The 13812-nt window shown below is 38.3% G+C and overlaps 1 protein-coding gene across 1 annotated transcript in view; it reads left to right on the top strand.

Moving 5' to 3' along the window:
* Nucleotides 1-10150, top strand: part of gfra1a (gdnf family receptor alpha 1a) — a gene marked incomplete at its 5' end in the record, with an annotated part of 96416 nt that extends 86266 nt beyond the window's left edge. Inside the window, 2 exon segments of the mRNA XM_014337854.1 lie at nt 4723-4770; nt 6268-10150. Of these exon segments, the coding sequence (XP_014193340.1) occupies nt 4723-4770; nt 6268-6420 (201 nt within the window).
* Nucleotides 10151-13812: the final 3662 nt, after the last annotated feature.

Genomic DNA, 13812 nt, shown 5'->3' with positions numbered 1-13812 from the left:
TAGAATTTAATTAACCTACCAAACATGTTTTATTTAAATATTTAAAATATTAATTAGCACAACACTGAAGCCAGAGCTGCATTAATCATGGAAAACTGGGCACCTGACTGAAGGCAGAACAACTGTGACATTAAAAATTCATTAATAAAAGTAATAATTATGAAAATTTACCATTTTTTGCTTTTAGCTAGTTTTACTTTTAGTTCTGTGTATATTTTCTATGTTTAATCTTTTTGATTTTCATGAAACTACGCACATTTAGACAAACTATGACTGACTGCATGAAGGAAGTTGAGCAAGTTGCAAAGTGGCGTGCAGAGGCACAAATAGCATGCCATTTATAAAATCAGCCAGTTGCTTGGTGATCTGATGTGGGCTGGCATTACAGTGATGTACCAGAATGACAAAGGATGACTTTGCAAACCTGGCTTACATACCATTGTGCTCAAAGTCCTACAAAGGTCTGCTGTATGTATATCAGAGGTTAGAAGGTGAAAAAGTCTGCTAAGAGCTAAAACTGACACTGAACAACACTTGTTGCTGCAGGACAAATCAGTAGTGGCTGCTTTCAGTGATGTAGAGAGGAATCAACCAGTAATGTGGTTCTGAGGTGATGTTACAGAGCGCCACACCAACACTTCAAAGTGTCTTAGTAGCAATGTAGCTGGCTATGCTGGGCCGTTCTCCACATTACTTAGTCAGTATGAGAATAGCATAGCTTTTAATCTATGTGAAAGTGATAGCTGCAACATATAATATGTATGTGGGTGAGGAAAGTTGTACTGTATGCACGTAGGCACAGACAGTATAAGCAGCCATGAAGCCCTGCAAGTTAAGTTAACAGACAGATATTCTAGATAGATGCAATTACACACTCAAGCCTGTTCACACAAATCCACACAAAGGCAAGCGCACTCACACAAACACCCAGTCTGCACTGATAATGAGCTTTGGTAGTGTACTGATGCGTGTGTGCTGTTGGCACTGCTCTGATACCACGTCAAATACAAGTTAATGAGAGAGTTGTTGTGTCCATGTGTGTGTGTGTGTGTGTCGGTGTGTGTGTGTTGTGTGTGTGTGTTTGTGTGTGTGTGTGTGTGTGTGTGTGTGCATGTGTGTTGTGTGTGTTTTATTTTTTGTTTTTTTTTTATTTTTCAGAGTACATGTTTGTGTGTGTGTGTGTGTGTGTGTGTGTGTGTGTGTGTGTGTGTAAGCATCAATGCGGACGATGCTGTTGAAATGACACACTCGGGGGACAGGCCTGTCAAGAAAACTCACTCCACTCTCCTCACTGATCTCTCTCCTGTACAAACACACACAGAGACGCACAAACATGCAGAACAATCACCATTAAACACTGACTCAAAACCGTTCCAGTTTCAGCCAGTGAGAATCTGGCAGATCTGAAGTGCATTTACCCCGGCTTGAAAGACGAAAAAAATTAAAGTGGAGAGAAAAAATGTTGAAGGTGTTAAAAGCTGAAAGCTCCTCACCTCCCAGTGAGATCTATATTTTTAGGGGCTGGAGAATAACCAGCCTGAGACCTTTCAAATTATCAGTGTCTATAAATCGAACTTGGCTCCTTTAAAAAATGTTCAAACATGTGGCTGAACAGTGTTTTTCTCAAGCTGCCAGCTGAATTAGAAGAGACCCAGCTTCCTTTTTCTTGTCTTCGTTTCTTGTGCTGGAGAGGGTACTTTCCTCTCTGTTTAATTTCCCCACTGTGTGTCTTTGTTTTGGCGGTAATGTGAAGACGCTTTCATCCTCTTTAGTTTTTACAGGAAATTAAGATACTAGAATTTCCGCTTTTCTTCTTTCCTCACACAAAAGGGCTAAAATTTACACACATGTTCATAGAAACACATACACATAAATGTGTGCAGATCAGCACACATTTCAAAACCGCAGGGCTTTGTCAGCCTGATTTCTCTTTTTTCTTTTTTGTTGTTATAAATATAGTTGACTCCAAAGCAGACAGGAAGTACCCTGGACAAATATGGAAATGTTCTACATGCTAATGTGACTTTTCCAAACAGGGAAGTAAATCAGAAAAACAAAACAAAGAACAGCAATGTGTATTTGAATTCACTGACCTCCACCCATGCACATATTTGTTAACAGACTTGATGTCTTTGTAAAAGAAGACGAAAACTCTAAATGGCTCAAAAGTCCAAGAGGAAGCTAAGGCAATAAATGTGTTTCAATTGCTATGTTTGTCAGTTTTAAATCACAATTATTATTACATTACACTTTTAACATCACCAGAAAATCTTATAAAGACACGAATGACTAATATTCACAGTTGCAACAATGCAAATCTTACAAATATCTGCATCTAAATTGCTGAATTTGTTAGTCATCATGAAGATGTTGCAATCATAAAAGCAATAAAGTGGCAGATGGAAGCCTACATCTATGTGCGATGTAAGATTCACATTCACATGATTAAGCTTTTCCAACGTTTTGCAGCGAAACACTCGGTGCCCTCGGGATTCGAAACTTCAGCAACAAGCTGTAAAACTTTATCGTCTCTTTCAGTGATGAGACGGGGAAACGTTTAGCACAATGGCGGTAAACACAGATGGGCCCTAATCAGGAAACACAACCCCACAATGACTAAGCAAGTTGTGCTTAGTCATTGTGTTGTTATTTTTTCCTTGACAATGCTTTAAAATCTCAGCTTGTTCTGCTGTTTGGGTCGTTGTGCAGAGGCCTGCAAATACACCATGATTTATAGACATCATTCCACCCAACCCTTTTTTTTTTCCACTTTAGCGCTGAAGCATGGGTATAATAACAAAATACACATTCTCACTTTCTATAATACTATGCCTGCTACATTCTGTGCATCCCTATTTTTGGCCTGAATTCACTATACTGTATACAGGAGCCATTTATTATGCTGTCACACCTACTTCCTGTATACACACAGGCGTTTCACTTACAGCATCCATCCTCAATACATATATTCAGTGTGCAGGTCATTAGAAGAAAAGAGAAAAATAAAGTTTCTTTTCTTAGAGGTAGAAAAGAAAAACAGGTAGCAAACTCATAACCAGCTGCTTAATTCACCAAATGCACAACAAAAATACAAGATGTTCACATGCTGATTACAAGGTCTACACTGCCAATCAGTAAATCAGCTCATGGTGGGCTTGCAATCAGCAAAAGTGGTAATCACTTCTAATCTGTTTAGAAATTTGCCTGAAGAGCTTAGACCCAGAGGACATGATTGTCACGATGTTATATATGTTTCTTTTTTTCCATTGCTGCTCTTTTTTTCCATTATATATTTTTTTCATGTACTGTGCCGAGTAACGCTGAATTCAACACAGTTAAATATGTTCTTTTGTATTCCCTGTTCACAGTTATCTCGTGCAAAGTGAACTCAGAGGTTTTGATGTATGTTCCAACGCTGGTTGCGGCGCATTAGTTTCTGTTCTAGTTGAATTTTGGATTCTAGACTTCAAACTCCCAGTCTTTGGATGTTTGCTGACTTTTTGTTCTGTTTTCTGTCAAGATGATGCCACAATAACCTTCAGTAATGTTAAGTTCTGGGCTCTGGTGGTTAACTTCAACACTGAAACCACAGTTGTCATAATGAAGCTGCTTCTTTACTTTAAAGATGATCTCTTAGATATGACAAAAGTTATTTCCAGTTAAAACCGACCGTCCCTTTTGATCAGGACTGTATTTTGTATGTTTTTGTATGATTGAAATACCAGCTAGAGATGTAAAAAGCAATTTCTAGTTTAGTACCTTTGCCTTATGTGATTGTATGATATATTGTTAGATATAATCAACACTGTTTAACAAAATACAAATACATTTCTACATTTTTTCCTAAATAAAAAATGAAAGACACTAATATTAGCTGACACACAGTTATTAAGTAGTAATTAAGTAACCCAGCAAGCATTTTGTTGAAAAACTGGATGGTCATGGTTGGCTGAGCTCAACCACAGAGTTGCATTCTGCATCACAGAGCATTTCTGCGTTTGGTATGATATCTACGTATGCTGTAATTTTAATAGTACTCTCGTAATAATCATGAAAAAAAGTTAAGCCTTCAAATTATCCGTCATGGTTGTCATCACAGAACAATCCCTAACCTTCATTTACGCACATGGTGAAAGCGTTTGTGTGTGTGTGTGACAGACTGGGACTTAAAGGCAGTGTATTTGAGTGTGTGACAGCTGCTGAATGATAAATCTGAGATCAAATCAGAGTGGGGGTTTGACTGTCCCCCTGCGCTCACTCTCGTTCTTCTTGTGTAAATATCAGAGGCTTTAAAAGTTTAACAGGCTCTCAGCGTAAACTCTGCAAGGTTACTGTAGATTTTTCCAATTCAGCTTCAGGTTCCAATCTGTTTTTATGATCAGAGCAGCACCGAGCTTTCATAAATGCACAGAATGAATGTGATAGTTGTTTGAAGTTTAGTCACAGTCACAGTGTTTGAACACCGATCCGTGTGTTTTCACCTGTTGTGAAAACACATTGACAGAATATTTTCAGTCTAATTAAAATTATATTGCTGCATTGATTGTTGAACAAAGCAAATTAATTGCTTCTGATTCTCTGCTGACAGTCTCTGTTTTGTGATGTAACATGCACACTTCAGACTCTCGACCTTGAAACTTCAGTAACGTATAACCCGACTGCCATTTGCAGATATAAGCTTGATTGTAGGTTGAGATGTTTGATTGTATCCTTCTGTTGCAGGCTCAGAAATCGCAGTCAAACTCGAGTGCTGATGGCGTCATCTGTGTGGTAAGTTCAATGTCGGTGAATGTTGTACTACAAATCTATTGTAAAAATTGAAGAATAAGCATAAGCTGAATGTCTAGCACATGAAGAGCAACTATGTGTTTTGAGTAAGGTTAGAGATGTATTTAAGTAAACCTTTTACGGTTAAAAAGGCATCTACAAAGCAACAAAATGTAGACCTTCTGATAAGAGTTATACCAAAACCTTGACATTAAAGTAAAAGTTAATAACTAGAGTGGAAAGCATCCATCTAAAGTATGTTTCACAGCTCTGCAAGTATCTATCCACAGCACGCTGTCCCTGACAGGCAAAGTAACTAACATTGATAATCTCGTTATAATTTAATGATTCTGCTAGGGAAACGTGTTCCTGGTATACATGTGGGTGTTACTGTGACACATACCACCCAAATAAATAATATCACACTTGTTCACATGATCATAAGGTCTTCACCCAGCCCTGAGTCCAAATTAGTATCCCACAATATGTGTGAGGTATTCTCCTCCTCACTCATTTTAAAGTAACAGAAACGGAAGATGTGCTGCCAACATCCCCGCATCTACACCACAGCACACTAAGAAAACTCACCATAAAGGTCTTGTATCTATCTCCGAAGCGTCAGGGTTATTTTGGTGACACGAGGGGGACCTGTGCTTTTTTAGACAGGAGGTTTTATTACGGTGGTCGTTTGGTTTATATTGATGTTACAGGTTAAAACTGCTATTAAAGATTTGCTTTGAGATACAGTATCGCACAAAGAGAACCTATAACTTGTTTCGGTGGTGAAAGCTCAAGCTGTTATGCCCTTTCATTTGATACGACAATTTCATTCAAGACCACAAGGCAATCGGCAAGTTATCATATCATCACCAATTCTAATCTGACCCAGCTGAAAGTCTCTGACCTCCATCTGACAGTGATTGCCACAGCAATCCTTCCTGCCTTCTTTGTAAACTCCTGTTCTTTGTAGTTCCTTTGAGGCTGAAATGGGATCGTTGCTTATCTGGTGGCTTTTAAAGTTCACTGTAAATGTCATTGTACAATAATAAGGCACTGTTATGCACTGGACTGACATTTAATAGAGGCAGGGCCAGGTCTTGGGGAGATGACCCAGCCGTTAGCTTGCAGCTTTATTAGCCAAAGACCGCTGGTGAAGTCCTGTATACACATACCAGCACGTGGTGCACATGCAAATTTAAGCACGCACACACACTTCTACTTTTTTAACTTTCCACGGTGGCATTTTACTTATAAAAACAACCTTTCATGGTTTAGTGTGCCACACCAAATGAATGCTGAAGACATTTTAAACATTGTGAACATGAGTATGTAGGCATAATATTAACAAAATAAAATAAAAATAAGCAAAAGTTGAGGCATTTGCATTTCCTCCTAAATTCCTCTGCAATGCCAGCTGCATATTGTGAACATAATCTTTCTGGAACATCTCAGAACCACGCTGAGCTCATTTTCTCCAATCTCTGTCTACCTGTCTAACAGGACCCTCAGATAGATGGTCCAAGTACCTCCAACGCCATCCTGAGAAACTCGGCTGCCTCCAGACGGCCTGAGGGCCTGGCCTCTCTGCTGCCCCCGCTGTTCTGGCTGTGGTACTGCAGCCTGCCGGTGCTTTCCTGGCAAGGCAATTTGTAGCTGCGTCACTTCCCAGCAACAAACAGACTGACAAACACATTTGTATAAAAGAAGAAGACAAACAAGGAATTATATCCTTTCTTTTCAGTTAGACCTGTTGTACTTTTTTCTCTTGGATTCTGTCTTTTAATTCCTGCTTTGATTTGTTTTGTTTTTTTAATGAATTTTTGAAAAGCTTTGTTGTTTCTTTCTTCTCTTTTTTTTTTTTTTTTTTTTAGCATTGCTGCTGTGTGCTAAAACAGTGATCTGCTATACATGTTAATTCAAGTTTTGACTGTGTGCTCATGTTGGGTTAGTCGGAGAAAGAGGTGATTTGAAACGGCTTCGTACCCCGCTCACTTGGGCAGAGATGAGAAAATACTGGAGGACTACATTCCAATAAACCACAGCGTGTGACTCTTGGAACGCAATGTAAACGAACATCAATTTTCAGAGTTGTCTGATCAGTTTTCACCCATGTCTGTTTGTGTGTTGAGGCTATAGGTGGGATCTTTCGCTTAAAAGTCACAGTGAGTTCAGTAATGGCTACATATTATCACTTGGGCAGCCTTTTAGGTGTTACTCCATCTCCTCTGTGGTTTGTGTCTGTTTTGATAATGGCGTGATCTGGTATTTTACATTTTTATGAGCTGAATCAAATGTCACTTGACGAAAAAAAGTCATTTTCTTTTTTTAGGACAAAATACATTAACTTAAAACATCAGAGAAGTTTAGCGCCCAAACTGTTTTTATTGTAGCTCATACTGAACACAGATTGCCGCTGGCAGAAGCACACAGGCAAAGTCCCACAAACACTTGATGCACATTTTCACACAGTCAGACAGAAACACACAGCAACACACTCGGTCCGAGGCTTTCGGCTCCCTTTCTTCACTTTATAAAACGGCGTGTTGCTCAGCGATCACAGGTCGGGACGCTGCTGTGGACGGCTGAATCCACTCCACTCGTTAGTGATTGTACATACTTGCAATTGTCCAAACCATGTTTAATGTTTCTTTTGGAGAAGGTAAGAGAGAAGCTGCTAAAGTTTTACCTGAATTTTCCTTTTTGCTTAGATGAACGCCACTGCATCGAGCCCACAAAAACCAGAGCTGACAAAAAGCAGGCTTGCTGCTGTAGAGTGTAATCAGCACTAACTCATGCATCCATCAGTACATCGTCTTCTGTCACTTCTGTGTTACAACTTATTGCCTCAATTGTAAAACTGTCAAAGCATGTTCAGAGAGGAAATGTTAAATTTAAGCTGACCATTTGCTAAACCCCATAAGCCGTAGTCACTGTTGCTAATTAATTCCAGTATGGTGAGTTTCAAATGACATAAAAGAGGCAGAATTTCCTCTTCATTTTAAGTAGCAAAGATCTGTCACAGATACTTTATAATCTCTAACTAACAAGCTTATTTACATAATTAACATTTACTGGTTAGAGAACGAGAACCTCAAATGAGGGTTTTTGTTGTACATTTGCAGGCTACACGCCAACTCTGCTTCCTAATATAAGCTGTGCTGTTTGCCTGAAATATGCTAGATGTTTGCTAGCCTTCACCTCAGCTAATTCAGGTCACTGAACTTGACCCCTCGGCCATATTCTTGGTGGTGTTACCTTTTGGAGCATTTCTAGTGTGATCACTTATTAAATAAGATTCCTGTGTGGTTAATTTGGCCAATAGTCTGTCCACTAACTCTGTGCTCCAGTTTTAATAAGGGAAGCTCTCATCTTTTAGTTGTATATTACTTGAATATTATCAACAGGTATATGTGTCTGTGCAGTGTGACAGTTCAGTCTGTGGGTGCACCTTCCTAAGAAAACTTGTTAGTGTTAGCTAACAGCTTAGCACTTGACTCTGTGGTCCTAATCTGTCATTTCTAGTTCCAAAAACAAACAAATAAATAACAAGAAAGTATCCAAAGTTCAGTACAAGCTGCTTTAAAACAAGACGCACACACAATAGACAGCCTATTGTGGTTCCAGGGAAACCGTGAGCATGCATTTAGCAGATGTGGAAATACAAATTATTTTGTTCTAATATGTCATCATTAGAAACTTGGAAAACTAGAAACAGTTTTGAGAATGAGAGCTAACTTTGGTAAATGTTCCGTGGATGATGCTCCTGAGGGCAAAGAGTCCTGATCTGACAGTGTTAGTTGTTAATAACCTGATAATTTTCTAATTTGAATTATAAAGAATATCAACTTAAGAGTTGATTTAGGTATTTGAAATGGAACATTAGAGTCAAGAGATGATGCCACCCTTCCTACTTTTCAAATATTGTTAAATTGCTCTTTGTGACGAACACCACTTTGCCATGTTGAACAGACTTCAAAGCTTGACACCTTAAGCACAGGCAGGAGTTTAGCAAATGGTTACTTTTGTCTTCTGATCTATATGGAAATCATTAATGGTTTTGTGCGTCTACTTTGGATGACTACTGGAAAAATTTAAAAAAGGAAAAACACGGCATTGTGGCATCATTTTTCCAGCTTTTCCATTGGAGGCAAATAAAATCTTAGCTTTTAATTTTGACAGATTTCTCTGTGATCGGGATACTTACACACATCTCTGTGGCATGTTCAGCACTAGCCACTGACAAGATACTCATCACTCGCTGCTTAGGTTTATGTCGCTTCTCAAAACACAACTAATGTATAGTAGAACTTTAATGTTATTTACCGAGCATAAACATGGTATATGCACTGTATGTACTTGGCTGAAACTATGAATTGGACAAATAAATGTCTGATAATATTCTATTTCAGAGCATTGTGAGCTATTTTGACATTCAGATACAACATAGAGTACATTGAATAAGCCAGAATATTGTTTTTTATAACAACTTAAATGTATATTTCTCTCAGTATGTACATGATTATGGAATATTATTGCATCTGAGGCAGAGGATATCATTATCACTCTCTTACTGTACCTTAAAAACCGCTGTATTTCCTAAGCATACTGTTTTGTACCATAGCCCCATTTATGACGTTGCTAAAATGCAGTGTTGACAGGTTTTTCTTTGTTTGTTTGTTGTTTGGATAAAAATTACACTTATTTTTCTATCTTTTACTAATTTGTGCTCTTTTGATGAGTTGAAGTTAATGAGATGGACCTGCTAAAGATTTAAATGGTTCTTTTCTATGCTGAAGTTAAGGAACACAGAAAACTCATTGCATGGTGTTAGAAATCAATATTTAAGGACAAATATATTCCGGACCATGCTTTGGAAGGATTTTTTTATGGTGTGTTTGAAGATGGTTGGGGACGTGGGATGATTCCCACAAACTGAATGTCTGTTTGGATGGAAAGTTAAAGATAAATCTTATTAGTTGTTGTTTTACAAAAAGCCCTGCCTAGGACTGATTGCATTTCTAAGAACTGTGTCTTAGAGTATGTGTGATCATTTTATATTTGAATCCCAGAGCCATGTCTTCGTGGTCTTTGGAATATGAGAGTGACTCAGTGCTTTCTGATCACAGAAGGCCTCAAAACTGGGGACACTTCCTCACAATGAAAGGATCCCCACTTTTGGACCAAACAAACAGTAGAGATGGTAAAAATATTTGCTGTCCTTCACAGTCCCATTTGTTCTTTTGAAATACCAGAAATACCAGCTTTTTTTGATTTTGAGTTTGCAGACTCCCTTAGCTATGTGGCATCATCAACTTCTTAGCTTGTGAAAATGTAAAATCTGTTGTACAAAAAGTTATAATTAAAAACTGTTAAATCACCCAGACTGCTTGTATGTGATGTTATTTCACTGTGGAAACATGAAAGGTAGGCACCGGGCCCGTGGGAAAGGCAGGTGAGGCGGGCAGGATTAAAGAAACATTGAGGCCGTGTGAGGTGATCCAGAGAGGCCGATAAGATCATGTGTGTTAATGCAGCTGACCCTGGGTTACCAAGCCAGAGGAAACCCAAAGATAAAGTAAGAGTCATCTGAGGTTTCGCACAATTTTTTAGCTTTGACCAACTGGTGTGAGGAGGAGGGGTCACAGCAGACCGAGTGAGCACACAGCAATACTATATTATCCAAGGCACCGTGCTGAGAAACAGAACCGCGGCGAACAAAAGGGTACACGCATCCCAGAGACCTTTGTGGCAGGTGCTGGACTTTAAGAAAAACTTTCAAAGAAAGAAGGCAAGATCCATACTCCTGTAGATATTTTTTTTGTACAGATAATGTGCAGCATTTTGATCAATTACATCTTATTTAGGTATTTAAAAGCTCTAAGCACAAAATCTTGAGTCTACGACACCAGAGCCTCCATTCAACGGCTTTGGGGGCCATTATTTATTTTAAATAATTTAATGACCAGAAGTATGGTTCACATGCCGAGACTTGGACTTTTTGGCTTTTTTTTTTTTTTTTTTGGCGTTTTTAAGCAAGGAAATATTCATGTCAACTGCACTTAATAATCCTTAAGGAGTCATTAATATGTGGGTTGGACTCAAGCACCTGACTCGAGTGGTCTTATTGCTGATTTTCTGGAAACACTTGAGTGTAACGTTAACTGCATAAAGAAATTACCTTGCACTGTTAAAATTTCCCTACCAAGAAAACACTTTAGAAAAAGCACAAAAAAACTGACCTACTGCACTGTGAGGCCAAACTTCCTCCAGCATTTCACTTTTTGTCTGTCCCTCCTCATTTCCACCTCCTTTCTGAATCGGTTTTCACGAAAGGTTTCCAAATACTTAGTGCTTTGGAGCACTTCTGTAGCAGAGATTCAGAAAGTGGGCTGAAAAAAATCCTTCGAACAGGTAAATACTGGCCCTCGAGCTCCCAGTTATGGCTAAATGTGTCATAAAAGTGGAGTTGATAGTTGGCATTGGGCACATCTGCAGATGCATTTTAAGCAATATGAATAAAACATTATTGTATTATAGAAAAGCACGATGGGGGAAATTGCTGTGTGCATCGTCATCAAATGTCATCAAATTAGTCTGACATTTGAGTTTACTTTCTCTTCCATTAAGTGAACTGCACATCCTCACCCATTAATACCAAGCACTGTGTTAAGCGTTTGCAGTTGGAAACCCATTAGCCAAGAATTTGTTAATTTGGGGAAGTGAACATAAATGCCACATCACTTAATGCAACAAGCTGCAAAAAATATCTGACTCACAGTATTTTTAATGCCTAAAATAAGGTGATCCGTGGACATCGTTCTCTACCACTGTGTTCAAGTCACTCTTTATGTGCAGCCATTAACTATACAACAAATTTCATACACGCAGAAAGAAAATGTAATGGTTTCAGTAATTTATTTATTTACTATTGCCAAGGAGACCAGTTCACAAAGTTATAAGTGAAGTGTGCACTCCTTTGCTGACTCTCATTTCTGGTCTGAAGTTTGTGTTCAGCATTTGTAAAGTGTACGTGAACAAAAGAATACATTTCCATATCCAGTTTCAACACAGATGTCATTTATTTATTCCTTTACTGTATCAAAGTTGCAGACATCCACATACAAAACAAAACTGTGCCTGCTCAGTTAATGGAAACTCTTACTACTATTGATATTTATTCAAATGTATTTATTTCACTAGCAGTTTACCCAACTTTTTGTTATACAGTCTACTGAACTCCACTTCGGCTATCTAGAGCTGCTGCTGTGCGTGCTAATCCACTTTCTGCTGTCGAGGTCCACCATGCACAACCTCCAAAATCCCTGTTAAACTATACTTTATTATCTAGGTTACTGTACCAGTTACTTTGCAAATCTAGTGAAAAATCTATTTTGTAGAACAAACTGATGTTTTTGTTTTACATCAGTTTAAAATAAAGGCTGTTTCACTTACATGGTAAAAGAACAGTGGGGATTCTAGATCTGTTACTGTTTGTGGGTTTGCTTACATTCATTTACTATTGGGTTAACTTATTTATTTTATAATCTGTTTCATCTGGAGTCCATTTGTGGAAAAAGAAACAAGTTGAATCATACTGGCTGTTTCTCTTCACCCTGGCAATTCAGATTTCCTTCAAAGATTAGTCTTGCATTGACATTTCCGATGTCCGAGAATCAAGCAGAATATACAGTAGAATAACTACAATGATGTAATTAATATGGCAGCCTCAAGTGGAAAGACTTAATTTGTTCCAAAAACATACTTTACCCTTCAGTTCTGTCCACTTTACAAACTTGTCTTTGCTTCTGTTCCACCCTGAGGGGGTACAAAGAGCAGATAACACAATTAAAAGTGACATTTTCTTTCTACTTCCTGGAGGAGAAGTGTGGATTACTGAGGTGTGAGACATGCTTAAAAACAAAAGTTTAATGTTTAATGAAAACACCAAAGCACCAAAATCTAACATGTTGGAATGGTACCAATTAAAATAATAAATCTCAACCTTATAGCTCCCCTTTGTAAGTCTCTTTCTACCCAGTTTACTTTACATGGACGAGCCCCTGGGCAGGTGGTGCTGAATCTGAAAGTCACAATATAGACTATAAAATAGTCACATAAATACATGACTAAAATTAGTCCCCACTCCACCTGCAGCTTCCAAACAAAACTGTAAAGACAGCTATCAAATAATAAAATCCAGTAAATGTGGAAAATATGATATATGATAGCAGGCAACGTTTCACATTCAGAAATTGAGCCTATTAAGAGTCATTAAAGCCATTTTTTTCATACTGTGGAACGGCATTCATGAATGTGCTGTGATTAAAGCTGTGGGGCACAAGCAGGCATCACCTGGCTTCTGTGCAGTAAAATGGAATAACTTTAGAATAAGAACAGTGGTTGGCTATAGATGCAAATTTCATCATTCATAAAATCGACAAGAATGAGCTTCACCTCATTTTAGTTAAGAATTGACTCTCAAAATCAAGTTAATGACCGCGTATTTTAGTGAACTAGAATTTGGTCCTAGCGCGGATACAAAGGTGTCATTTCCACAAGAGATTTTCATCAAAATCTTGAATCATTCTGATTTGTTTTTAAGAGAATAGAAATGAAACATAGGACCACTATATTCAAAAGAAGGTTAATACTTCCATCTAAGGTGACACTGTATATATTTAGTAAGATTTTGGGAGTTTTAGCAAAACCCAGCAAATATTAGAGGAGGCATCAGTGACAACAGGTATGGCGTTTAAGTCAGAAACTGCACAGCAACATGGCCGGTGTAGAGATGCCTTGCAAATTAGTTTGCAGATTTGCAGCAACTGTAGGCACAGCAAATCTGCCTCTAGACGTGACGTCCTAGCCTGACCGGACTGACACAATGCTTGAATTACTGCACAGGCAAATTCTGTACTTTTCTTTTTGTTTTTCAATGAGTGTTTAGAATTTACTTGACTTGATAATTATGGTAGTTAAATCCATTGGGTATCCTTGTTGGTCTTCAGACAACAATTCTGATGGCTAAAGAACCAAATGGGACAG

This window comes from Haplochromis burtoni, unplaced genomic scaffold (genome assembly GCF_018398535.1).
Source record: "Haplochromis burtoni strain Fernald_Lab_line unplaced genomic scaffold, NCSU_Asbu1 Contig_106, whole genome shotgun sequence".
NCBI lineage: Eukaryota > Metazoa > Chordata > Actinopteri > Cichliformes > Cichlidae > Haplochromis > Haplochromis burtoni.
This window is presented reverse-complemented; position numbering and strand designations above follow the sequence as displayed.